The sequence below is a fragment of the Diplotaxodon limnothrissa genome, linkage group LG20, assembly GCF_057381915.1.
Source record: "Diplotaxodon limnothrissa isolate DT_005_m linkage group LG20, D_limnothrissa_male_GT1.1, whole genome shotgun sequence".
NCBI lineage: Eukaryota > Metazoa > Chordata > Actinopteri > Cichliformes > Cichlidae > Diplotaxodon > Diplotaxodon limnothrissa.
In genome coordinates this window covers 12,227,737-12,255,390 of record NC_140615.1, presented here as the reverse complement: position 1 = coordinate 12,255,390, position 27,654 = coordinate 12,227,737, and the positions used below count along the sequence as shown (strand labels likewise).

Genomic DNA, 27,654 nt, shown 5'->3' with positions numbered 1-27,654 from the left:
TAATTTATAACAGCGTTGCTGTATCGTTAATATCTGGTTTCTGTCACATGGCGAAATGGCAGAAATAGTGTGCAGTTTTGTATTTAAAGGTAAAATAAGACCATGGCTTTGTACGTGTAATGGAAAAATAATCAGTTGAGCACTTTACAGCTCCCGGGGAAGTGTAGTTAAATTATTATTTCTTGAATGTAGTTATAAGTGACCCATATTTTGCTTATGAGCCAACAGTGGAGATCCGTGAACAGATTTGTAAGATGTTGACCTTGTTATTTCTGCACCAGTGCCAGTAAATGCATTAAAAGTGTTTACGGTGTCAGAAAGACAAATAATTCCGAGGGAATTCAAAGGAAAGATGAGGTAACCCTAGCCTCTAACCACCTGTTACATTCTGCTCTTAGTGAGCCTCTATTAGGTTTTTATGGCCACCTGTTAGCCAGACAGCCCACGGTCAGGGTTCAAACCCTTAATAGAGCAAACTACTTTTCAAACACACACAATGTTCTGTGATCACAGCTAAAACTGTAATGGGTAACTGAAAAGACAGCTACTTCTGTTTCCCCTTTTCGTTTCTCCTACTTTTCTTTAAGACCTCCTTACTATACAGCCTGTTTGTCGGTCTCTAAATAGAAAAATCAGCAGTGTGTTTAGAAGTTAAATGAGGGATGAATCCCAATTTGTAACCTAGCAGCAGTAAGGCGAGGATACACACATGCACCCTAATAAAAAAAGACCAGCCAAGAAATTTGGTCCCTTGGTTTTATTGTCTTTCCTCCACTTTCTCTCCCTCTTAAACCCACCTCCTTCTTCCCTACATGTTCCTTTTCTCACTTTCCTAACATCCTCAATTACTTAGGACTCAGTATGACGTATGTTTCATTTGAATTCAGTGGCTAGTATTTTTTACCCCATTGTTTTTAAATGACTTTCTCTGGGAGATTTTCATTCATGGGTCAAGTAGTCTCCTTAATGTGGTTACTGCTGGCACCCTGGGTGGAAATGATGCCATCGCTGGTATTTTTAGATTGGGCAGGAAGGTTAATCGAGGTGTTGATTGGACTTCCAGGCTGTAAAGCCATTAGTAGCTTGAGACAGCATGTTATAGCACTCCACAGAGTGATTTCCCATTTTCCTGTAGAAACAATAGAGGAAATGTTTTGTTGAGAACTATGGGAATTGAATCCAAAAGTTACTTTTTTTTAATGAGTTCACTATGTTATGCTTAATTCAGTCATCCTGAAGAAGATGTTTCCCAGTTTATGTGTGGTGTTGTAAATGGTTTTTGCCTTTGTGCGAACTCATGATCCTGTGTGGAAATATTACAGGCTGGGAGGCAGCAGCGTCTGGTCTTCAGCCGGGCCAGGTCGTCCTGAAAGTCAATGGCAACAGTGTCAATCACAGCGACTACCAAGAGGTCCTGGAGCATTTCACAGCCCAGCGCACTCACCAGGAACCTCTCCAAGCGGTGAGCTAACATAGGCCAACAAAAAACAAACTATTCTGTAACATTAGAGCAGGTTTTCTAGCGTTAAGTTTCTTCTATTTAGCCCATATTATAATTGAAAGTTAAATCCCAACAAACCACATCATCCTGCTCAGTACGGTGCATGGTGTTCTGTGAGGTTTTACAGTCCTTGTGTGTTGTTATGGCTCTAACTGTAAGGGAAATCCCTGAGCGCTTTATTTAGCAGACAGTAAGCCAAGTAATGCCACAAGACAGCATGAATAGTGTCAGTGGTAGTTTTGGAAGTTAATATGTCAGATCATTTACTAATGGGGGAAAGCTCAATAAAAACCACATTTGACAAGCTAACAGCCCAAAGAATAGAGGTCAGCCAGACATTCCTGAGATGGTTCAGAAAAACAGCATTTGCATTAGTTGACTGTTTGCTCATTTCATCTGCATTTTTGGCTGGAATGGTAGGTTTCTTAGTGAGATCCAAAGTGAATTACAAGCTGTCACTATGTCGCTACAGGTTATATAACTCAAAATACACTCCTGCCTGGAGTGAAACAGTATCCACCGTGTTCATTCAGCCCCACTGCCAAAACTGCATGAGTTAAATTCTTTATTAAAGTAACATTAGTGAATTGTTTTGGGGTTGTTGTTTTTTTTTCAAACTGAGCCATGACTAAATAACAAGTGTTTATACTGAATACTAGATGGCCAATGTCAAAACGACAAACTCCTCTTTGGTTGTTTTGACATTCCTGCAGAAGCTACTCATGTCTCCAGGCAGTATTTCAAAAGGCTGCAGACAGAGCAGAGCAAGGTGTCCTCCATACGATGTTTTGTTTTGTCTTATTTTATTTAGCTGATCATTTAACCAGTTTGTTGTCGGTGGTTGAGTGCATTGCATTGTTCATTTAGGTGGAATCAGTCTTTATTGCATTGTCAGGGTAAAAGCTTCTCTATCCATACTTTAGCTTCTTCCCTCTAAAATACGTGTCTAAAGCCCTCTCATATTTACACAGCTTGATGTTGATGTTTCTGTTTTTCATCATGTTCTCATCCACATTAAAATTCCAACAAATAGTCTACCAAACACTGCAGCCATGCTGACGGCTGGTAAAACTAATATCGGATGGGTCTGTCTAGATGAACTGGTGAGAGAGAGGGGGCCCAGACAGCAGGCGCCCCGGCGACTGATTTTTTTGAGCTTTAATCTTCTTCCCACAGTGTCACTGGGTGTATCGAGCATTCGAGGATGTGGAAGAGCTACAAAGAGAGAGGGGTGCAGATGAGGAGGAGGACAGCCCTTTCAAGCCTTACCCAGTGGAGAATGGCTCTGACCACGAAGAGGACAAAAGCACCAATGGAACAGGTGAAACGTGTTGCTGTGAAATTGTTTGCAGTCTTTTGTTTTGCTTGGATTTAAAGTTTTATCAGTGTTGCAGTATGTCTTTGATTTCTGTATGAAGCTTTCAATCCCCAATTCCTTTGCGGTTTTTCCGCTCATGTCAGCTAGTTTCATTTCAGTCAGCAAAATGTATCTGAGCGAAATTAGTGCTGCTTTGGCAGCTTTTTGCCTTGTGTGTGAATCCAGATTGATTGCAGGCTTCATGCTAAAAACATGTGACCCTGCCAAAAACATTACATCAAAACATTATGTTCCGTCTACAATGCTTTTTTGTTTTTTGTTTTTTTTCATTTGACTTCTGACTTGGGTCATATTCACCGTGCCGCTAAAAGTGGCTTCAGCAGTAGGTAATTTGCTCTGGATATAGAAAATTCGCAGTTTGAAAATGACACTTCCGCACGCTACAGTCATAGGACGCCATTAAGTAATATTCAGTGTACACTTAGTGGCCAATTTTCCCACAGTGCTGGCAGGGTAAGCACACTTGACAGATGTGCAGCACACTGTGTACCTTTACATGTGTCATTACTAAAATGACTTAAAATGATATTGTGTTTTTTCCTCAGAGATTTTTATACGCACTACATTTTTGTTTTTTCATGATTTTGAAGTGATTTGAGTTTTTTTTAAACATGCACATATCATTTGATTTTTTCGGTTTTTGTATTTTAGTTGGTTATTTACTTTGAATGTATGTCAAGTATTTAATTGAAATCTGTGATCCACAGACTGCAAGCTGGGCAGACTCTCCCTGTGTGATCTGCCTCTGGTCAGTCTGACAGTTGATAACGTCCACTTGGAGCATGGCGTGGTGTATGAATATGTGAGCACTGCTGGCATCAAGAGCCACGTCCTGGAGAAGACAGTGGAACCCAAAGGCTGCTTCAGCCTCACTGCGAAAGTGAGTTTTGTCAAGATGAGAAGTTTGTTCAGCTAAAGCCTACATATGCATTTATCGTTAGACTGGTGGATAGTCATGCTAAATATTGCTTAAGTTTCAAACAGTAAAGTCAGCTTAATATTTTGTTTTTGCTTCTGGTTTCACTTACTGGAACTGGAAAGCAGAAAGTTTAGCTGGGGTAAAACTCAGCTGCCTTATTTCGCTGCTACGGCTAGAAATGCTAATTTGCCAGTGATTGAAATGGACTAAATCGGGTTCCTAAACTGTTATTGTCAAGGTGATCCATCGTCAGCAGTTGTTCTTGTCTCTACAGATCCTGGAGGCGTTTTCTGGCGATGACAGCCGCTTCGTTCATAACTGCAGCCAGCTCATCTACCAGAACGACCGAGTCGTTACCATGCCTCAGTACGAGTTCAGACAAATCTGCGACACCAAGCTGGAGAATATCAGGAGGCGTATCAGCAGCTATCAGCAGGTATTGAGACATTCTTGTGTTTTCCCTTGAGCATAGATGTGAACACAGGAATGTTCCGGTATTCAGTCATATTAGTTTACTAAACACACTTTATTTTGTGACATGTGACTAAACGGTTCAGTGGAACATCCTTTTCTATAGCAATAAATTCACATTTTTGCTCCCCCCAAAAAAGACATGGCAATTTTCTTTTTTTACACTACTCCTATTGCATTAAATGCGTTTTGAGCAGCTTGGTGAAAGTGTGTTAAGAGTCTCACAAAATGCTTTTTCAAGACAGTTGTGTTTGTCGTGTAGACCACATGCCACTACCTGGTAAACACATTTTGATATTTGTCTTATTTTTTCCTGACATATTACACAGACTGTAAAAGAAATCATATAAAATCCAAACCCATTGAATTATTAAAAATAGCATCGCATCTAAGAAACATCGAGGAGCTTCATTCTGATAAGAAAGCTAATATCTACAATAATTAAATGCAAACTTTAATTAACTCAGTCGCTCACATACCAGAACCCTTATCAGAAGCTTTACGATATCATGAAGATGCAACAGTTGTAGTCATATCATTTTTTAATTCACTAAACTCATTACCTTCTTCTTCATGGCTTCTCCCATTTTGTTTCTCTTTTTCACACAGTTTGCTCTGGAACTGAGGAACAAGGTGTGGCCCTCTGTCAGGCAGGCTGGGGTTCGCCCTCACCCACTGGGCTGCATGGACTTTGTTCCCACCAACTGCCACATCAACTTGATGCAGGTCTCCTACCCCAAAAGCACTACCTCTGCCGGCAGGACTTTCAGCATCCGTTTTGGTCGTAAAAACTCCATCTTTGGCCTGGACCCCGACCAAGGTAGGAGCTGCGCACAGTCCTCTAACCAAGAAGATTAGAACAATCTCAACAGTGTCACATTTTCACTGCGTAAAGTAAGAGTTGCAGGGATTTATCCCTCTCATGGTAATATAGCTTACCACTAGCTCAGTGATCATTTTGATGCTTTGATGCATTTGATGCTGTGACTGGACCAACCCCAGCCTCCCAGTGTAACCAAAAAGGCCCAACAAGGATTCTCATGGTAAAATTAGATGAGTAGGTTGCTATTAAGACTCCATTAGCCCTCGGCCATTATATTCAAGTTACTGACATGAGAAGTGAGTGAATGATATAGGAAAAGACCTCAGTGCAGAGCAGGAATGTGTTCACTCTGTGGTGCGTTAGAGGTCACAGAGCAGAGGAAAAAAGTGAGTGATTTAGTTGAAATGGAAAGTAGAAGATGTTCAAGGAGAGAATAAAGTTTGGAAATACTTTTAAAATTTGGTTTTCAATAGGAATTTTAGAGGTTAACATGTGAACTTCTACTCTCAGCAAAGATGAAAAGGCAGTCCAGCTGTCTAGACAGCAGACAGTCAGCATTGTTCCAAGATGCTCGGCCCCATCTTTCCTCTGAACACCAGCTGCCGGTCAGACATCTGCCAAGCACTTGTACTGATGAGATGTTGCTGTGGCTCTTTTTTGAAAGCTGTCGTTAGAGTTTGAACTGTCTTAGATCACCACGAGTATTAAATCTGTTTTCAGTTTTTGGATATGTCAGGTTATTACAGCTTAGCTTGGCATTCAACCCGGATAAACAGACTTCCTTTTACTGTGTATATTAGCTGAACGATGGTCTTTTTAAGACTTTGTTTTTCGTCAACACCAAATTAAGAACAGATAAGAGTATTGCTTCATAGCTTTTGAACATCTGGCACAGATGTAATTGTCAGAGCGTGAAGTCCTTTTCATTCAATCACCCGTAACATCTCTCCTCTCCTTTAGCACAACTGAACCCCATGTCCCACACTCAACATTGCATGACCAGCATGGGAGCTCCGTCCTGGAGCTGCTCTGGTTTGGATGGGGATGAAGCGGATGGCAGCGGGGAAGTGAATGTGGATGGAGGGGAGGGCTTGAATGATAGTCGCCACGGAGAAGGCGGTTTGAGTTTCCTGCTCAAACAGGAAGACACCGAGACACAGGACGCCTACATTTACTTGTACAGTCGTTTGGACGTTGCTGTGAGGGAAATGAAGCAGTATGTTGCTCAAATAGATGTGTAAGTATTACAGCTCGTATTCATCACGTTTAATTTAACAGCACTGAACCTTATTTTCACATAAATGTTTTCTTATCTTTTGAAGGTTATGCCTATTCTGCAGATGTTTTCTTCAATCACGTGTGCCACATATTAGAAAAAAGAAAACTTTTACTCACATCCATTCAGAAATTAGTCCCAGCATTACTGACCTTCTGCTGTTATCAGATATTTCCATTCCACTACTGTTTTTGAGTCGGCTATTTTCGTAACCTTCTCGCTGACATTCAGAGATCTCTGTGTGAAACGCTGTTATCCCCACAGCAGCCTGTCTTTGTCTGTCCTCCCTCTGCCTTGTTTAAAGCTGAGGATTTACAAAAGGAACATTCTTCAGGCCCAAAATATTTATGGGCCAGGCCCAGTACAGGAACAGGGAGTGAGGCCAAGATAACATCAAGAGAAAGAGACACATATTGTGTGTCTGTGCTGAGGAAGGGGTGTGACAATTTGAATGAATACATGTGTATGTTTTAGTTATGGGGGAGCCCATGCATTGTGTATTGTATTAGAAATGTAAGCATAACAGTGTCTTGACATGAAGACTTTAATTTGAATATAAATGATCAAGTTCTATAAAAGCTTTGAATATGCTAAAAACATAACACAAAATTATGGCATATATGTTATATAAATTATGATATATGCTCTGTATCATATGCTAAAGATATGTAGATAATGTCTCCAAGGTAAAGGGCAATATCTATATTTTGTTGTTTTCAGATATATTTGTTTATATTTTTTTCTCTAGGCTGTTGTCATCCATCACCGAGCCTACACAGCTCCAAGGAGAGGGCGGAGAGCCTCCAATCGATGAGGAAAATCAGCCGCCCGCCCTGGTCCCCTGTGAGGATGGATGTGACCAGGACAAAGTGGAGCAGGGCGGCACTAAACGAGTCTGCTTCAAAGTGAACGAGGAGGACCAGGAGGACTCCGGCCACGACACAATGAGCTACAGGGACTCCTACAGGTAAGTGCTTACTGAATATGCAGCTACAGGTTACAGTGTAACCTGGCATGGAAGCCTTAAACACACATTATTCAAAAAGCACCTGAAAAGGTAATAACAAGGCGCTGATAAGACACATTAGCTAAAGCTTCAAATAAACAGGCTTAGGTTGAAGACCCCCGGAAAACCATGAAGAAGAAGGCCTTGCTGGCTTGTTAGCCTATGGAAACAGGATATGCTGGATATGCTTAGGGAGCAAACTGCACTGTCTATCAAAGATGCTGGGGAAAATGGGATTTACTTCCATATTGGAAAACACAACTGGACTATATTCTAAAAACTTTTATCTTGCTCTTGATTTCAAACTGGCATATTAGAGCATACTTTCACCTTTTCTGTATATTTCTATTGCAAGTCGGATGATATCATGATAGCATGATATCATTTAAAGTGGTATTTACCTCATGGTTTTCCGGGGGCCTTCAAGGTATTTACCTCTCAAATTATATTTTCTACAATTTGAGACCTAAGTAGCTTATATATAACTCCAATATATAACTTGAAACACTTTGACCTTAATTATTTAAAGTAATATTTTCATTTCATTGTTTATTCATTCATCTGTTATAGCAGCATCACAGGTTAAAAACAACTCCTTAAAAACAAAAACAGCGCTCTGAGACTCCCACTTTACTCCACAAACCTATAATGCTTCTCATTTCCCCCCTTTGGAGGCTATAATTCATTCCAGATGTTGCCATTTTAACTGAGATGCAGGGCTAAAAATGACTTCAAAATACTCTGGTTGAATCTGGTTATGTCATTTGCTTGTTGCAAGTTCATTCAGATGATTTTTTTTTTGAGGAGTGTGTGTGTTCACTGAACAGAGAGCCACTGAGCCCCACCCTCCACCACCCACTAAGATATAGTTATTGGTTGTCAGTGCGGTGGGCTGGTGTATAATAAAGCGAAATGTTTGGGGCGCGGCCTCCTCACCCGCTCTGTCATTAAAGCCTGGCCACGTCGTGTGAAATGCAGCTACCTCATCGTAATAAAATGTATAGCAAAATGTCGGCTCTTCTGTGTGTGGTATAAACGCACGCTCATGCACTCACACTTGCACACAGAACTGTAGGAAAAAAGTACTCTGGTCAAGGTAGCTGTACAAAGCTGCCTAGTGAATGTGAATGTGGATGAATCATCCCACTTGTAAAATTTTGCATGTGATGAAAAGTGCTTATGTGTTTCACGTGTGGGTGGTGCTTTTTTTTTAACGTTTTTGTCCAGCTGAGAGAATCAGGCAGTAAAGCCTGAGGTGGTGACAGACCACAGTAGAACTCAACAGCTGGAGGTCAGTGGCCAAGCGCAGCCTGTGACAGATGCAATGTTAGAGGAAGGACAGGGGAGAATGACTTTTACGCACACACACACACACACACGGTCAACAAAAAAAATGCAAAGGGGACTGGGGTGAAAAAATACACAAAGAAAATAGTGTTTGTTCCAAACTCTGCTATATTGTGTCTCCCATAAATCACTGCTTCTCTAGTGTGTGTGTGTGCATGTGTGTGGTGTTGTTCGTGCTGCTACATGTTGCTTACATGTGATGATGGTGGTGTAGAGAGCTGTAGGTGAGCATTTAGACTGAGATGTGGTAATCCACAGTGAGCGCTGTGTGGATGAGAGCGTCATCCATCAGTAGTGGATGTCTGATCGCAGGATAAAGTGTAATGATCTGCACTAGACCTTCTCATTAATGGGGAGAAGTGAACCCAGACACACACTAGCAAAATACTCATCTAAACCACTGAATCCCTTCCCTGTCTGAGTCCAGATTTTATTTTTTCTATCTAAAATGTCTCCAATCTACTTTTTCCAGGAAGCTCAGAGATTGTATCACCATTTTTTTCTTGTCCTTGCTTGCCTAATATGTAAATAAGCCTAAAAATCACCTATAATATGTATCTTTTCTAGGAAAATGTGCTAAAAATATATTAAGTGTCTATTTGATTATGGAAGAATATAATCATTCAAGCTGTTTTAGTGAATATGCTGACATTATTAGCATATTTTAAACCTTTTTTAAAAAAATTGCATTGAATAGCACATAAATAGCGTATAACAAATGGCTACAGTTTAAGTAGGAATGTCAGAAGTTGCTAATGAGTTGTTCACTATCACCCCGCCTGTATTAACAATTAAAAAGATATCATCTTGTATATAATTTAATGTAAGTGAGACCATGAGAGCTGTGTGCAGAGGTGTGTTTGCTCTCCATTACTGCGGACAGGTTAATTATCACAGTCGTACTCACACTGTTGGCAGGAGATGTGTGAAGCTAAATTGGATGTCACCTTCTCTATCCATGTGTGTGTGTTTGCGTGTATGTGTGTTTGTGTGTGTGAGACAAAGGCAGAAGCCAAGTTTGTGTGCATGCCTCTGAATTCAGTGAGGAAATGCAGCTCCCTATAACAAATCGGATAGAAAAAGGGAATAATACAGTATAAAGAGAGGAACATATATCATTTTACTGTAAGTATGTGATATTGTTTTTGCACACATTTATGAGAAGCCAGTGGAGCATTCAAGCCAAGTTATCATTGTAGCACCTCTACGGTAGCCACCCCCACCATCCCAACAGCACAAATTTACATACATTGGACACCACAGAATAACCCAGCAGGTGATATCCAGGCTCCACTCCCCCCACTTTGTCACCCTGCCAGCCCAGATAATAGTAAAGCAACACAAAGCCAGTGATGGTGTTTTGTAGGTTGTAGTCGCTCGTAGGCCATTTGTCATGGTAATTCAGCTTGTGAATCATTCTGAGCTTCTCTGAGGGGGATTGCAAGCGTGCTCACTTAAAGCCATGTATAATTTGAGCCACATAAATCTTCCACTTGCTCCCGGTAATCATGGTGAATCACATCGATGTATGACTATAAATACCAGCCCCGCTAAGGCTGAAATTGTCTCCGCACACCAGCAAAGGAAGAAAGGAATACAGTCCCAACTAAACGTGAAAACTAGGAAAAGAAGTTGTTCATAAAAGCGTCTTTGTAAAGTGGAGAGCTCCATTTTATGCACACGCGATTTATATCCGATTTATTTGGGAATCTGATATAGCTACAGTTTTACTGAATGCAGCTCTGTGTAAGGCAGCAGCAGTTGTTGTTGTTGTGAGAAGCGTTTAATTGCCTTTGGTTTCATATACTGTAAATCAGAAAAGGCATTTACAATCACAAGGATTATTTGGCAGCATAATTACTAGATGCAGCTTTCCAAATTCTCTCTGTGGTTTAAGAACGGAATGAGCCCTTTTTTCCCTAATGCTTTTTAACTGGGTGCTACTTGTGTGTGTGTGTGTGTGTGTGTGTGTGTGTGTGTGTGTGTGTGTGTGTGTGTGTGTGTGTGTGTGTGTGTGTGTGTGTGTGTGTGTGCTCATTGTTACAGTGAATGCAACAGCAACAGAGACTCCGTCCTTTCCTACACCAGTGTGCGAAGTAACAGCTCTTACCTGGGGAGTGATGAGATGGGATCAGGTAATAAACGGCTTTAAGTTGATCTGTGCATGTGTAAATAAGCAAGGTGTATTTAATGTTTTGACTCTCCTCCACATTGGATTTTACACCACACACTGATCAGATCAGATCCGATGTTGGAATGAAAAGCCAGCTCAAAGGAAAAAAGAAGGATCTCTGTTCCAAAGTTAATTGGATGTAAATAATATAAGCTAGGCTTATGCAAACATACACTTCTGGATGCTTAAAAACAAGAAATAAAGGATATTTCCGTAAGAATAAATCTGTGTGAGCCGTCTCATGATTTACTCTGTGCTACCTTGTTTTTTCCCAAGACACAGAAATCCTCTAGATATAGCTTGGAGGTGACTGTGGCTGGATATTATAGAAGCTGCATTTCATTTAAAGCCACAATAATGTGCAGCGAGCCAAGTATGTGTCCACTGCTATTTATTGCTTTGTTTTTTATCAGCGTTAAGTCATGAACAGCTCACGCTGAGATGTTGCGTTGTAATAATTTATTAGCCTTCATTCGGTCTAATATGATGCTCAGGTCAGATTTTGCAGTGACAGATGGAGAGAAGTGTGTTTTAATAAGCCCAGATGGTCGAATAAAAATTAATACTTGTTGTAGAAAGTGTGATTATTGCCTCTCATCAGCTATTTGCTTTTACTCTCAACTAGGGGACGAGCTGCCGTGCGACATGAGGATTCCCTCTGACAAACAGGACAAGCTGCACGGCTGCCTCGAGCACCTTTTCAACCAGGTTAGTTCGACCGTTGAGTTCGGAGTAAGTAAGTAATTCCTGATTAACTTGGAATTTTTTGCTGTATTTCCCCAAAGTGCTTTGCCTAAGCCCAGGCCTAACTCTAACCCTAGTTTTTAAACAGACTTTAAACTCAGCCACTAGATGTAGAAGTTAAAGATGAAGAAACAGGGAACACACATGTCAGCATTAACCATTTGGAACAGATCACTGTGATGGTAATCAGTCGGCATCTGGGCTGAGTTACCTCATGCGGCTTGCTGTCCTCTGTTCGGGATTCTGGCTTTCTCTCTCATCTCATGACTTCCTTTCTTTCTCTGTTCTCCACTCTGTCTCCTTGAACACGCACAAGCTTTCACTGATGCACGGACTAAGTTGAAGACATGTGTCCGTCGTTTCATCTCTTCTTGATGTCCTTTGATTCCCTGCTGGTGGAGTTGGGGGGTGATAGGGGCACAGCTACTTTGGCTGCAGTAGTTCTTTGCACATGTAAACAGCAGCTCAGGGGGCCTGCTAAAACAAGCCTTGTTGTTGTTAATTCTGGAAAACGTTTGCCAGAAGTTACTGCAAAGTTCTGTGTGTGAGCTTGTGTGTTTGCGCTTGAGCGGCGCAGAAATAAAAGCGGTAGTTAGAAAAGAATGAAAGGTGCGTGGAGTCTGAGGCAGTGAACTAGAAGAAAAACTGGCTTCATTAACTGAGTGTGTGCATGCTTTTATTCCTGCACGCAGGTTGACTCAATCAACAGTCTGCTCAAAGGACCCGTCATGACCAAGGCCTGCGAGGAGACCAAGCACTTTTATTCTGACCACAGCCAGCCAGGTACAGATTTGTTTGTGTGTGTAAGCACTGTCGAAAGGTGTCACTACGGTTCTGTCAGAGAGCTGGCGCACAGGCTTACAAGTTCTCTGGTTTAACATGAACAGAGTTTCGCCAAACCGAAGACTGGACTGTTCGCTGTCGTTACGTTATCCATAAGAACATCCAGGAAGACCCTTGGAACCTGCCCACCTCTATCAAAACCCTGGTGGAGAGCCTACAGAGATTTGTGGATGGTTAGTAGAAAACGCATACGTGCATGCATGCCACGTGTTCATATACAGTTACAATCTCTCACTCCATCTTGTTTTTTCTTCTTTCTTTATAGATGGAAAGAATCAGATCCTCCTGGCTCTGCTCAAGTGCACAGGTAGAGCAGCGTGTCACTGGTAGAAGAGAAAATCAGTTTATATTCAGATCAGCTCAGCAGCAGATAATCAGACTAGGTTCAATCCAGTTCTAATTTTCCATAAAATTAACAGAAGAGGTGGACCGTGCAGTCGCCCAGCAGAACTCAGGTCTTAAGCAGCCAGAAAGGTCTCAAAACAGGAGCATTTAAAATTATTCTAACAGCTCTTTGCATATGAGGTCATCCATCATATGAACTTACAGCCAATTTCACATCAGGAATTCTGCAAATCTTTAAAACCTCATTTTAAGGATCCCATACATACACATGTATATTTATGTAGGTTTATTTAGAAAGTAATGAACACATTTCCAGTGCAATCAAATCATACAAATCATTAAATCAAAGTTTTAGCATCATTTTTGTCAAAAAGGTCATAATCAGATGTGTGACTATGTGCTGGAATGAAGATTGGTTTCAGAGCACAACATACTCCAGTCTGAACTTTCTCCAGTGACATATGGCATTAGTTAATGGCAGATATCCTCTCATGGTATTCAAGCCAATAGAATCAACTGTAAGCATTAGAGCAAGTTCAGGATATGTAATAAGAGAGGTTACAGTAAGACTGGATACCTTACCCTCTCCTCCACAGTGAACTTCCTTTTTCTGCTGCAGATGTTGTTTTATGTTGTTCTCTTTGGTTTCATTGCTTTTTTTCACCCACTTCAACTCCTCATAAGTCCCTAGTCGCGTGCCCCCTGAACTCTCTATGTCACTGGCGTTATCATTCCTTTCTTTCTCCCCTACCAATACCAGACACATCTCTGCAGCTGCGAAGGGACGTGATCTTCTGCCAGGCGGCGACGGCTGCTCTGTGCACGCTAGCCGAACAGGTGCTGACTGCACTGCGTTCTCGCTTCAACAATGCCGGCGAGTACCAAGAAGACGGCAAGGAAACCAGCCGCAAGTGGCTAGAGCAGATATCCGCCATTGGTATTTTGCTGCACTTCCAGTCCACGCTGGCTCCGCACCTGGTGAGGACAAGTTTTGTATTTTTGTTTGGTTCTTAGAAAGTTGGCTACATAGCGTTGTAGTTTGCAAATTTGCCTACTAAACCCAAAGATGCTCAATTCGAGCCTGGGAAGAGGCACGAATCCCTTGGGGGACTGCCTCAGTGAGGGCATCTGATCTAAAAACCTGCCAAATCAAATATGCAGCGCTTCCTGCTGTGGTGAGTGCTCATGAATGAGGAAGCAGCCGAAAGTAGCTTTATTTACCTATTAGGGGAAAAAACAACAAGGTTCATAGTTTGGCGTAAATTTTAAATAATAACTTTCCTGTTGCAGCTTTTTCTTATTGTGTGTGTGTCTTTCTGAATCAAATACTCTGAAGTCTGTATGACTTTGTAGCCGCACAGCTGTCACCACAACTACCCAAACTCTTACTCTGGTGCAACTTCTGAGCTTTCTTTCTCTCCTCGGGCAGAAAGAGGAGCGGACCATGCTGGAGGACACCAAGGCGGCCCTGTCAGATTTGGACAAAGTCACTGTGTTCTTCAGGCAACTGGAGGATGAGTGTCTAGTAGCAAGTAAGAGACTCCCATCAACAAAGACTGACTTGCCTCATTCAAAGCGCACTGGCGTTAATGAGCAGCTGTATGGTTTCACCAATTCTGAATGAACTTCTATTGTGTGGATGCGTGGTCGCTGCTTAGGGTGAAATTGCCATTATGCCACTGCAGATTTCATTTTCTTTTCCATGAAGAGCCGCTGAAAAGGAACTCAGACAGATCTGTGGTGACTCCATAAATCACCTTAAACAAGGGCAGAGCATTTCAGATATCAAGGTCGCCTCTTTTAATCTTTATTGCTGCTGAGAGACACTTGACATATGTCACATAAGCACCCCTATAATATAAAAACAATATTGAAGTACTTAAGAACACAAATTGCAGTATGCGGTATATTGGAGTAATATTTCTTTGAACCATGATAATAGTAAGCTTTCTCCTGCCAATTCACCAAAGGGTCCAAGCATTTATTATAGTGCAGTGCTGTAGTTTCAGCTGAGGATGCAACCAGGTTGTTCAGAGTGGGCTTTGTGGACATCTTTACATAACTGGGTGCATTTGTGGCTTTAATAAGCTTGGTATCTGCATTCACTAAAGGTGCTCTGGGTTACCGGAAACCCTTAAAGTCAAAGATACAAAGGATGACTGCATCGTGAATCGCTCCTCTTTTCAACAGCCTCAATGTGGCCAGCAGAGATTGCTGCTCAAAGGAAAAGCGCAACGTGCACTTCCCATTTTAAAAGGCAAATCTGTGGATGAAGCAGGAATTTGCTATTCTGTGTTCATGCTTGGCTGGAGAAAATATTTTGTGCACATTTGCATGTATTTTACACAAAAACATCACTCAGTGCATGCACTAACGTATTGCTATCGGTCATTAGTATTGTATTCCTTATGTATGGCAGGTATGTGGGGATAGATATACTTTACAGGTCCAGTCTGGTACAGTTTGCTATTAAAAAATGTTAATGTTAACCAAGCTTCTTTGCTGACATCAGCTCAGACTGCTGCAGTGCAGGTAGATGGTTTTTGGCGTCACAGTCCATTGGACACTATTGATTTGCTAACAGCATTTTCAGAGGGATGAGAGGTATATGTAAGGTACAGACGTTTAAGCACCACAGAGTCTGAAGGACCTTGAAAGGATCACAGCCAATTCCACAAGGTTATTGCTTGGTAGGTTCTCTAGAAAAAAGGATTGACCCCAGAGGTCACGCAGCAAAGGTCATTTTTTTCCCATTTTCTGACAAGTGCTCATGTATCACTGCTAGAAAAGGTTAGGAGAATTGAGCACAAGTCAGCTTCAGATTTATAAATGATTACTTATCTCATATTTTTTTTATAGATTCATCACAATTTCTTTCAAACTTACAATTTCTAAAAATGTGCCAGATATTGATGCAATTTAAAGGGTTATTACAGAAATCAGGTGCCTCTGTTTATTTGTCCTGCACATGGATCTGGCAGTCTGTCTGTGTTTATAAATTAGAATGCAGTTATTTGCAAACCTCCACTCATCTGTGTGAAAGTGATTGCAGCCAGTGTGAGTCAGACTGCAACTGGTCGGAGACCCGTTGCCTCCCACCTCGCTGTGCAGCTGCCTTGTGATCAAAAGTGGTCGCCCAGAGGTTGACAGTGTTAGCAGCTAGCTGCCATGAGAACTTGGAATCAGTCACCAAATGAAAAAACCCTGAAAATAAATCAAATAATTCAATAAATTCAATCTTCAGTGAGGTTACTGTCCTAAGTTTTTCTTTTAGCTTTTGATTTAACACCCAGCTATTAATGAACTCTGAATATGTGTTTGCTAGACATATGCAGCATTACATTTTAGTACACAATATCTAAATGTATTAAAATGTAATGCAACACGCTTTGCATGTTTTCATTTTCAAGAAGGGCACGCCTACACCTTCTTTGTTTCTTGTTTTTTTTTTAACTTCTCCCTCATCTCTGTATGTGTGTTGCAGACACACCAGTGTGTTACCAGGTGGAGGGCACCAGGCATGCCCTGAGGGTCACCCTTTACCTGGACAGCTGTCACTTCAATGAGCTCCCCAGTCGGCTGCAGAATGGAGGCAGCCTCAAACTCCACACTGTCCTGTTCACCAGAGGTAAGAAAGGCAAAGAACATAATTCCACGGTGTAGTTCAGCTAGTAAAACATGACGTAGCGCTGGCAAGTAGAGCCGAGTATCTACTCAAAACCTTTTACTGTGGAACAAGCAACAAATCATACAATGCATCAGGCACAAATTCACTTATATACATTACACATATAGCCTTGGATCATTAAAACACTCAATGCACCATGCAGCCTTTCAGCCTCTTACACATGTGCGTTTCCTTAGAACTTTATTTGATTTTATTAAGTTAGACTGAAGCCTTGTATTGACCATTTAAAACACTCACTTTAGCGCTCCCTGAGTCTTTGTCAGCCTAGTATGAAAGTAAAGCATTATACCAGTCTGCCAGTTAGCTGCTAATTTTCCATGCACGAGTCCTCATCGGATCATTAATCTCATGAGAGACCCCATATTGTTTACCGTGTATTTCCGAATACAACAGTGCTCCAAAACATTTAGTAGTGCAGATTTGCAGATGAACATCGCCACCTACTGGAAAAGAGTCTTGACTGCAGCCTATGGGGAAGCACAGTGATATATATATATAATGAGGATATATTTTTGTCACATATATGCACACTCACACACGCAAACGTTACATTAAGTTAAAGTCATAGGCCAGGGGTCAGCAACCTTTAACACCCAAAGAGCCATTTGGACCCGGTTTCCACGCAAAAGAAAACACTCAGAGCCGCAAATACTTTTTGACATCTAAAATGAAGACGACACTGTATATATTGTTTTTTACCTTTATGCTTTGTGTGAACAACTGAGGTGTGTTGCTTATGAAATCCATGAAGTGCTACAGAGAAAATTACATTTTATTTATGTAATTAACACATTTTGAACTCTTAAAGAAATATAACAAAAGGAAAGACAAAAAAACAAAAACTGTTGTGAGCCGCCATCCTCATATCGCCTTTGGGCTTTTGGAGCCTTGACCTGATTTTTTTTTAAAAAATGGAAAAAAAGCACTATGCTGCTAAAAAATGAAAAAATGGATATTTGCAAAATTCTGCCTAAATATGTATTTTACCTGGTTAATGTGTGTGGCGGGGTGTGGTCTGCAGCGCTGCTGCAGGGGAGACGGACGCATGTGAGCGGCACCTGCAATCACGCCTCGCCGCCTTAACGTCTGTGCTATCTATGCTGTTGTGTTGGTGTGTGTCAAGTTGTGAACTGAAAAGCTACAGCCGGCTGTATGCGTACAGCAACCGTGTGTGAAAAGTGGTCGATAAAGAGAAGCTGTAAAGCATGTTCATGGAAACATCGTCGGGTCTGCAGACGATGCTCTAACACCAAAAAATAAATAAATAAAAACCATTTATCCAGTTATTAAATACAGTCCTTATCTTTAAAATTGTTAGTTAACCCAATTACATTTGAGCCTGAAAATGAGAGACTGAATAAAAGGGCTGCAATTCCTAAACCAAATCCCTTGAATTATAGTTGGAAGTCTACACTTGAGTCATGTGTGGACTGTTTGGTTTGAGTTCTACTGTGGTGGTGCACAGAGGCAGTGTTATAAAACGTGTGTCATTCTCTAAATATTCATAGATCTAACTATGTGGCTTCTATTTTTCCAGCTTTGGAGCGTCCAGAGGGAGCGTCCCAGCAGGACTGCGTTGCCATGGAGGACTTCCAGCAGCGCACTAATGCTGTTTCACTGGAGAAAGTCAAGGCCTACTACCGCAGGCTCAGGTACCTGTTTTACTCTTCATTACCGCTCTTCACTGGCTTTCCTGGCACTGAAGATGTGTTTCACCTCAAGGGGAGAGTTCACCCTTTGGTGTTGCATAACAAGCAGAAACTGCACTTTGTATATTACATATGTGAAAGTCAAGCTTTCAAGGTCAGAACTTAATCATGTATCCAGAGGAGTCCTTGAGCAGTTCCCACATGAACGAACAGGATTTAGCTACATATACAGCAAAATGACTGTGGTACTGTTTCTCAAGTAGTAACGTGTTGAACAATATAAATGTTAACTCTTGAAGTTTTAATGGTTTATGATTGAAGATGTGCTATATCTATTATATACCAGTGTTTTTACATCGTGTGTGGTCACTGATATGTGCACCCTAATTCCCAGAAAGTGATTCAACAATGCGGCATTAATAAATTATGAAATACTCAGTTTAGCAGTTACAAAATCTGTAGATACTAGATGAGTCAGCTCTCCAACGAAAGTGAGTCACAGGATGCAAATCAGTAATTTTTCCAACCCGATGAAGAGTTTAAAAAACTGAGAACGTAATCCTTCTCTCCTCACAGAGCTTTCTATTTGGAGAAGTCAAATCTCCCTACAGACTCCAACACCACAGCAATGAAGATAGACCAGGTAAATATATACTGTTTTTAACCTTGATGAGTTTATAGTAGTCTGTATGGTCTTTTCATATGTAGCATCTGTCTAGTTATTGTAACATAAGTCAATTTTTTATATATATATATTGTTGTGACTGAATATAAATGCAAGCACAGATACTGGGCCTTGAAGTTAGAGACCTTCAACCAAGCATTTCCAAAGTAAGATGAACTGGTGTGTCATTCCCTCCACCGGAAACTCCTCCATAGCTTGTCAAGACCCTCCCCGTTAACTCCAACTAACCCCAGCAATTATAGATGGTGTCCATTTGAACTTCTAGTGTCCCACACTGACTGTAGTTGAAATAGATTGCAGTAATTAAAACTGAATAGATCATAGTTTTAATATAGAAAGAGAAAGACTGCAGATTTAGACTTTCTTGTGTTGTATTTGATGGTTGTTTTCTCCCCATTTCTGTTCTCCATCTTACAAGTCAGTTACTCTACTAGTCCCATGTTTTAAAATATTTCACATGAATATAATTATATTATTTTGGAGTGTTCTGTTCACTTCAATACATTTTTTTGTCTTGGTAATGAGAGACTTTTTAATTTGCTTGGTTTGAAAGCGATTTAAAAAATCAACAGTAGTCTAAGCGGCTTGTTAAGGTGACGTCTTTTGTGATGTGTTATTGAATCATCTTGTTAGCAGTGCATTTAACGGCTAACCTTCCCTGACCTTTACTTCCTCCCGCCTCCCCGTAGCTGCTGAGACCCCTCAACACGCTGGACGATCTTTGTCGGCTAATGCAGTCGTACATCAACATGCGCCCGAATGCCCAAGGCCACCAGTCAGGTGTCAGCGTGCTGTGTGTGTCCTCTGAGCTGTGTAACCGCCTGGGAGCCTGCCACATCACCATGTGTGGCACAGGGATGCAGAGGTCAGTGTGGCACCACACCACAGAATTATTATGCTGCTTTTGTTGTGTCACTGGACTGTCAGACTGCATAAAAATAACACAGTGCAGAGTCAATGACATGCCCCATTGGAACCTCACAAACTCATCCTAACCTCGCCATTCAAATTCATTTTACTTCATTTTTGGGTTTATTGCAGAGGAACACACATTATTAATCACTGGCCTTCATGTTCTTTGCAGATGTACTCTGACTGTGACACTGGAGCAGGCAATGATCCTAGCCAGGAACCATGGCCTCATACCGCGCTGCATCATGCAGACCATGGACATAATGCGTAAACAGGTAAACCTTTAAGAAGATCTCAGTCCTGTTAAAATCAAGACTATAAAATATGAGTCAACTATTTTATTATATAAAACAAGAAACACTTGGAGAGCACAATCCTTCGACAGGGCAGCGCACTCTCTGGGCACTATTTACTTTTAAGGAAACAGTGTTGCATTTTTTTGTATCTTGTTTTTATTGTTCTCTTTATACTTTAAGAAGTTTGTTGGACAGTAGCGTGACAGGTGTTTGTTTGGATTACAAAAGCACAATGTAGGAGTACGTAAGGCATAATAGGTACTGATTTGTAAATATCTGGACATGAATAACCTGAGCTTCTTAGATAATATTTTACTACAGTATATTTTTAACCAACTAGGCAGCTAATTTTTTCTCTTGACAACACTTTCTCTAAAGATATAACATACTTTGGGGCCAACCTGAAAGAAAGGCAGAGTAGTGAAATGTAAAGGTGAGCTCAGAGGTCAAATGTGGCATGATATTTGGATGTCATACTTACAATGTGATGCTGAGAATCAAAGTTTGACCTTGTTTGAGCTTGAGGAAGAGGTCAGAGGTCCAAACTAACGTGATATTTGGAATCCCCATATACACTATATTGCCAAAAGTATTAACTCACCCATCCAAATCATTGAATTTGGGTGTTCCAATCGCTTCCATGGCCACAGGTGTATAAAATCATGCAGGTAGACATGCAGACTACTTCTACAAAAGTAGAGCTATGAAGTTGTAGGCCTTGTAACATCACAGAGCGGGGTCAGCGGATGCTGAGGAAAATATTGTGAACACGTCACCAACTTTCTGCAAATTTTCTGCAGACCTCCAAACTTTCAATTCAATTCAATTCAATTTTATTTATATAGCGCCAAATCACAACAAAAGTCGCCTCAAGGCGCTTCATGTGGCCTTAAGATTAGCACAAGAATAGTGCATAGAGAGCTTCATGTTATGGGTTTCCATGGCCAAGCAGCTGCATCCAAGCCTTACATCACATAGCGTAATGCAAAGCATCAGATCCAGTCAGATCCATGTAAAGTACGCTGCTACTAGACTCTAGAGCAGTGGAGATGTGATGAATCACGCTTCTCTATCTGGTGATCTGATGGACAAGCCTAAGTTTGGCGGTTGCCAGGAGGATCGTACATGACTGCATTGTGCCAAGTGTAGTTTGGTGGAGGGGGGATAATGGTGTGAGGTTGTTTTTCAGGAGTTGGGCTAAGCGCCAGTTCCAGTTAGTTAGTTTAAGGTGAAAAAAGTTCTGACATGGTAACAAAAGACTGGCAAAGACATTTAATGCTAAAAAGCACAACTACAACAGCGTAACATAAACGAGTACAACTGAGTATCTAAGAAAAGCAGAGTGGTTGAGAATTAACGATAGGGAGAGGTTCTTTGCATCAATTTTGCTAAAGAGAACAGGGACCACTCAGCGGTGTTAGTGCACAAATGGCCTGCTGCCATGATGATAAGTGGACGTGTCATGTGTAAAGGCGCTATTAAAGCTGAAACAAACATGCACATCATAGAAAAATCTCTGCTGACATTCAGGCAAGGTCTTATATTGAACAACATTCTGCACACATTGCAGATGCATGGCACCGCATTAATTGCATTTACTGGCATTTAAAAATTGTTTTCAATATTTTTCCAGTGAAAGGAACTTTTAATGGTCATCAATCTAATTATACAAACAACCAAACAAGAAATATGTATAGATTATTTTGTTAGTTTGAAATGCAATCTTTTAGGACTTATTTAAATAGACAGCAAAGTTCAACTTAATTGAGTTGATGCGTGAACACACTGGATCAGAAATCCTATGTAGCTCCCTTTGCTGGACATTTAAGAGCATGTTGTAGTATATTATAGAACAGTAATGAGCAGTTCTAAACCCAACTTTTCATTATTTGTCAGCAATTAGCACTTCTGTTTTTCATATTTTACTGTTATTAATTTTTCATATTGCATTTCGTTTGTTTCTTTCCATGCCTCTGTCATAAAATACGAGCACACGGAGAGCTTTCTGTGTTTAATCTGTTAATGGCAGTCAAGCTGTCTGTTATGTTGAGCTTTTAGCTTATATATTTTCTCTCTTATAAGGGGGCAAGAGTTGAGCTGTCTGCTAAAAATCTCAAGGTAATGGACCAGATGCCTCCATCAGCTCCAAGGTACTGAATGAAACCATTTCTAGGCACCTTAAGCCATGCCTTTCAGATAATTGCACTGTTTATATGTAATCTGGGTGGATTCCCCTCATTTGAAGTTTTGCTTCTTTTTTTTTAAAACAGGCTCTTCAAGCTATGTTTGCCACCCTCAGATGGAGACCTCTAAGGATACTGTCACTTCAGCAAAGTCATCACAGAGAGGGTGAATGAGGAACTGATGATGACAGGAGCATAGAGACACTGGCAGTGGAAAACCTTTGCCTCTCCCCATTGCCCCGCTTACACAGGGATCATTCCGGCGTGGATACCACTAGAGTCTTCAGAGCACCTACAGTGAGACTGATGCAACCTGAGTCTCAGGACTAGTTATGTATTATTTTACTGGAGCTAACCATATAGAAGCATTATTCTGTTGGCTCTCTTTCCAAACCATGTCGACTTAACAACCGGTTCAAAATATTCACAACAATACGAAAAATGACGAGGCCCCATAAAGACAATGTCCACAGTGGTTATTCTCACAGTTGAGCTTGTATTATTAACTGGATTAACCAAACTACCTGTAGCTGACTGTCATCCTAAATGCAGACATTTCATTTTGCCTTGGACTGCAAAATCCAGAGAGTTGCGTGTTTCTCTGTTCAGGCTGGCGTTCCCCAGGGCTCAATGTGTGGACCCCGAGTGAAGTAGAATACTTGAATGCCCTGTAATTCATATAAGATGCAGAAAGTTAAAGATTAGACAGAGAAATGGAAGTAGGGATTGAGGGGCAGATGAAGATGGCATGGGGGTGGGGTGGGATTGCTGCATGTGGTTACTGTGCAATTACTGTAGGTTTAGTGTGAGTACTGTATTACTGCACTATATGAAGAATAGTTATTTATTGTGTCCAAGAAGGAGCGTTTTATCGCCTACTTATACTATATCGGGTATTAAAAGAATCTAAAAGCATTCCAGCCTACGTATTGAACAGTATTTAAAGGACCAATGGCATGCCGTCTTTTGGATGTAACTGCTCTGGTGTATTTCATTTTATTTATGTGTTACATTAATCTTCAGGGAGTGCAAGGGATGGATGTACTGAAGCTAGCTAATCAGAATCAGGACAAAGGAAGAAACTATACAAGGTTGTTTCTCAACAAGCAGCCAAGTTATCAGGATACTGTTAAATTATTAATATATTAATTCAAGTCTTCTAGTTGAAGGATAACCTTCACTTAACTAAGACACCTTTTGATTTTTTGTTTTTTTCAATTGGCTTTTATGTTGTCTCGAAACGATTGTGTTAACTTTAGGTATTAAAAGAAGCACAAAAATTGGTCCATTCAGTGTTAGAAAAAAAGTACTGTATGCAGTTTGCTGGTGATGTGAACAAAGGGACTGTTTGATGACTGAAAAAAACCCAGTAACATTAGTTTACTGACCATTTTATTATTATTATTTTGTACATACAAGCTGTAGCAGTGTCAGAGGGAGGGGGAGTGAGGTCGTGTAAATTAAACTGGATGATATTTTATGGAAATAATATAGTATATAAAACCTTTTTGTATGTTTAACTGTGCATTTAAAGAGAACCTGATTCTCTTTTTTAACTGTAACCTCACTGACAACTTGTTTCTGACTGTTAAAAAAGGTTTGACATGGATTTCAAGGACCTCACTTGACATTACAGCAGGTCATGTGATCTTTTTATTTTTTTATTTGGTTCATGTTGGAATAGTCCCTACACATCCCTTGGCAGTAGCATTACCAACACAAATTGACATCCATCAGTTGGCATATAAAACCCATGGCTATTTGCATTGTTTTAGTTTTCTTTCTCAAATGTTGCTCTTAACCCGAGCACTGTAAATATGATAAAACTCCCAGTGCAGCGTTAGTTATCATAACCTGGTCTTAACTGTGCTACCGGTTCAAATTAGCTAATGATTGCAGCATATCGGTGTAGCAGGACATACATGTCACTGATTACACATGTACTTACATTATTCTAATGTTTCAAATTGTATATACTTTACCTGCAATTTTTTGTTGCTTGCAAATAACTGTAAAAAGGATTTTTGTTGTTGTTGTTGAAACTTTCTAAAAATTATCATTGTAAATGGAATCTTAACAAGCTAGTGAATAAAATGTTCTCAGTACGACAAACTTTTCAGCGCAGCAGTATTGTTGGCTGATCCAGTGGCGGCTGGGATGTCCTTCGGGATATTTTATTTTCATTTTGATGTTTGTTTGTTTCTTTAACCCTTTCTTCTTTACAGTGGACCCTATGTATGTGCTCCGTGTAAGTTTGCATGAGTCAAAAAGATGATTACATCTTTATGCTTTCACACCATGACAGCAGGCTGTGACTAAGTAATACCATTGTGATGGTTTCTTTTTTCATCTTACTCATTCTCATATTTGTGCTTGATGTCATAGTGCATATAATCTGGTGTCATTTGAATTAAAACAAAAGATCCAGTAATCTGCTAATCATTTAACTCTTATAGTTAACTGAAAACAACAGCGACAAAATAAGAAATGCTTGAGCTGGAAAAAGTTCTGACATGGTAACAAAAGACTGGCAAGGCCGTTTAATGCTAAAAAGCACAACTACAACAGCCCAGTAACATAAACGAGTACAACTGAGTATCTCAGAAAAGCAGAGTGGTTGAGAATTAACTATAGGGAGAGGTTCTTTGCATCAATTCCGTTAAAGAGCACAGGGACCACTCAGCGGTGTTAGCGCACAGTTTGAAAGCCTGCAGGTCATAGAAAAAACTGCTGACATTCAGGCAAGGTCTTATATTGAGCAACATTCTGCACACATTGCAGCTGCATGACACCGCATTAATTACATTTACTGACATTTAAAAATTGTTGTTTTCAATATTGTGCACCTTTTTAAATTGTATATAGGCTTTGCATTATTTTGAAACTGTTTCCGTTCTGCTACTCTCATCACTGTGTGCGCGTCATTCACTTTCAGGTGGATGCAAACTGGTCTATATTGTTTCACGCTGGAGTGTGCGCAAAGCAGGCTGGGATGCTCCATTTCTTTGTCTGCTGTCTTGGCTGTTGTTGATACCGTCTCAGGCTGCATGTGTATTCCTGTCGAGGGAACACAAACCTCGAGGCATAGCTTGACATAGTTTTCGGTGTCCATTATCCCGAGTGAAAAAGCTTCACGCATGAATATTACATGAGAGTGCATAATCCAGTTAAACCCTTTCCTGCAGTTCCTCCCGTGTTGGAGTTAAGTGGTGAAGATGGCAGGTTATCTTACGCCGGATTCTTAAAACTAACACGATTCTTTCGGACATATAGTAATGGACTTCCCCACCCTCCCAAGTTAGTTTAAACCCTAGGATTGTTTAAAGAGAGCACTGGAAGAAAGCTGGCGCTTGAACTTGGCCTTAATTCATTATTGTAATTCGATTAAGAGCATTTCTGGCAATAAGATGATTGAAGAACGCTTTTAAATCCCTGGTCACCAACGAAATAAATTTCGCATTTCGCTCCTTGCTGTGTGTCAGATGGCCGGAAGGGGCTACGGTAAAAGCATACACGGTGCAGTCTCGCATGCTTATTGCAATTGGTTTTTCTAGAGGGACCGACATCAACTGCATTCACCACCAGCACACACCCCTCAGCACCGGTGATGCATCCCCGCGGCAAGGGCACTGACAACTCCTCCTCAGAGTCTCGACTTTAGAATGGTGCAGAAATCTCTCAACGGCGGGGTTTACCCAACTCAAGCCGGAGAGAAGAAGCACAAAGTCGGGTTTGTGGGTTTGGACCCGGGAGCTCCGGAATCCAGCAGGGATGGGGCACTGCTCATTGCGGGCTCGGAAAGCACCAAGCGGAGCAGCATCCTCTGCAGACCGAGGTCCAGCATCTCCGCAGGAAGACCCAGACCGTCGAAGAAAAACGCCAGCTATCGGAAACTACAGAATTTTCTCTACAATGCGCTGGAAAGACCGCGGGGATGGGCGTTCATCTACCACGCTTATGTGTAAGTGCAGTTTTGGGCTTCTGCCACAGTTGCCGTGCCTTGGATTAGGAAAGATGCTGTGGAGTTTTGCAGATCGGGTGTCTCGTTCTGCATTACTGATAATGATCGTGCGACGCAATAAAGGGTTAAATGCGGTCCTGCTGCCGAACTGCTAGAGCCTTAATCACACGACAGGAGTCACTTCACCTCCATAACTCCTTCTCCAACTCTTTATTGTTGGCTTTTGCAACTCATGCTTACGTCAGAGTGTCATTTTGGAAGACTTTAACATGTCCACGATGCTTGCAGTTAGTGTTTAACATGTGCCCACGTCCACAAACGGTTGGTCTTCATTGACTGGAGTTACCATACGTTGCGGCAGCTTTCAGCACCGTGCTCCGTGGACAGCTCCTAGTAGACGCTGCAGTCTGACTCCGCACAGTGATGTGGACTCTGCTAACACGCATGTGTGTGCGAGCGTTGAGGGAGAACTCAGACAGTCTGTTGAGTTCTTGCAGCTGGAACATGGTGCTTTGCTGTTGTTTCCCTTGTCTGTTAGGTTAAGTGAGGTTTGGGTCGAACATAAAGAGTTAATGTCAGACCCCCAGAGATGCCATCATCGATATGAGGCCTCACGATCTGTAATCTCTAGTGAGCATGAAATCACAAAGGATAACATGATTTTTTCATGCGGAAGTGGTGCTGCAGCAGTTTCTGTCTGCCAACCTGGAAGATGAAAGATTGAAAAAACAGTCAGAATCTATTCAGTAGACTCGCAGGATACCCAGTCTCTGATCTTACATTTCTCATTTATTCATCGCCTCCCTGCCTCATAATCGCATGAAGTCCATGTCGTGATGCAGACTTCCTGTTTAATACAGCAGACATTAGTCAAATGCTTTTCTGCGTGGACCCACTCCAGTGTGTTATGTATAACATACTAATGAGATGAAATGGTTACAGTATGTTCCCTTCACAAACACATTCTTCAAATGAAAAGGTGTGTCACCTGTGTTTGGAAGACCCCTCTTCCAGCTTCGTCTGACTCCTTCCAGTTCAGTGATGCTGCATGCTTAGTAGTTAGGAGATGAAGTAGCCACAGCACTGAGGAATTCACTGTGCACAGCATATCGAATCCCCAGACACAGCTGGATTCCCAGAAGTAAGGCTGTGCTCTAATGTGAAACCACACGCACTCACACAGAGCCCTCTGGGTACTTCTGAAATATTAACCGAATACTACAGCAGCCGAGTCTCCATTTGTTATGCCTTTTTTTTTAAAAGATGCTCTTCATTGCTGCTCTTAGGAAGCAGTGCGAGCTCTGTGGCTGAATCTAGTGCACGCAGACATGATGTGTTTTAGTAGCCAAGCTACGCCAGACAGCCTCGTTAGAAAAGGGTCAGTAAACATGTGTGTTGTCTAAAATCAGAATCCTCCAGAAAGTTGTAGAGTAGGACACGTGACCGCGATCAAC

At 41.2% G+C, this 27,654-nt stretch overlaps 2 protein-coding genes across 3 annotated transcripts in view; both read left to right on the top strand.

Moving 5' to 3' along the window:
* The window catches only part of prex1 (phosphatidylinositol-3,4,5-trisphosphate-dependent Rac exchange factor 1), a 76,960-nt gene extending 54,012 nt beyond the window's left edge, over nucleotides 1–22,948 (top strand). Inside the window, exons 20-40 of the mRNA XM_085344152.1 lie at nucleotides 1,323–1,462; nucleotides 2,678–2,822; nucleotides 3,587–3,759; nucleotides 4,073–4,234; nucleotides 4,879–5,089; nucleotides 6,053–6,329; nucleotides 7,117–7,335; nucleotides 10,768–10,856; nucleotides 11,520–11,602; nucleotides 12,331–12,421; nucleotides 12,526–12,654; nucleotides 12,747–12,788; nucleotides 13,587–13,804; nucleotides 14,256–14,358; nucleotides 16,311–16,454; nucleotides 18,052–18,166; nucleotides 18,740–18,806; nucleotides 19,538–19,713; nucleotides 19,933–20,035; nucleotides 22,139–22,206; nucleotides 22,327–22,948. Coding sequence (XP_085200278.1) covers nucleotides 1,323–1,462; nucleotides 2,678–2,822; nucleotides 3,587–3,759; nucleotides 4,073–4,234; nucleotides 4,879–5,089; nucleotides 6,053–6,329; nucleotides 7,117–7,335; nucleotides 10,768–10,856; nucleotides 11,520–11,602; nucleotides 12,331–12,421; nucleotides 12,526–12,654; nucleotides 12,747–12,788; nucleotides 13,587–13,804; nucleotides 14,256–14,358; nucleotides 16,311–16,454; nucleotides 18,052–18,166; nucleotides 18,740–18,806; nucleotides 19,538–19,713; nucleotides 19,933–20,035; nucleotides 22,139–22,206; nucleotides 22,327–22,369 — 2,798 coding nt within the window. The 3' untranslated portion in view covers nucleotides 22,370–22,948. The remainder of the gene's footprint in view (nucleotides 1–1,322; nucleotides 1,463–2,677; nucleotides 2,823–3,586; nucleotides 3,760–4,072; nucleotides 4,235–4,878; nucleotides 5,090–6,052; nucleotides 6,330–7,116; nucleotides 7,336–10,767; nucleotides 10,857–11,519; nucleotides 11,603–12,330; nucleotides 12,422–12,525; nucleotides 12,655–12,746; nucleotides 12,789–13,586; nucleotides 13,805–14,255; nucleotides 14,359–16,310; nucleotides 16,455–18,051; nucleotides 18,167–18,739; nucleotides 18,807–19,537; nucleotides 19,714–19,932; nucleotides 20,036–22,138; nucleotides 22,207–22,326) is intronic.
* A 2,953-nt stretch (nucleotides 22,949–25,901) lies between these two features.
* The window catches only part of LOC146610650 (potassium voltage-gated channel subfamily KQT member 2-like), a 39,253-nt gene continuing 37,500 nt past the window's right edge, over nucleotides 25,902–27,654 (top strand). For both annotated transcript variants that reach the window (XM_085343898.1, XM_085343897.1), the window contains exon 1: nucleotides 25,902–26,200. In XM_085343898.1, the coding sequence (XP_085200024.1) occupies nucleotides 25,902–26,200 (299 nt within the window). The remainder of the gene's footprint in view (nucleotides 26,201–27,654) is intronic.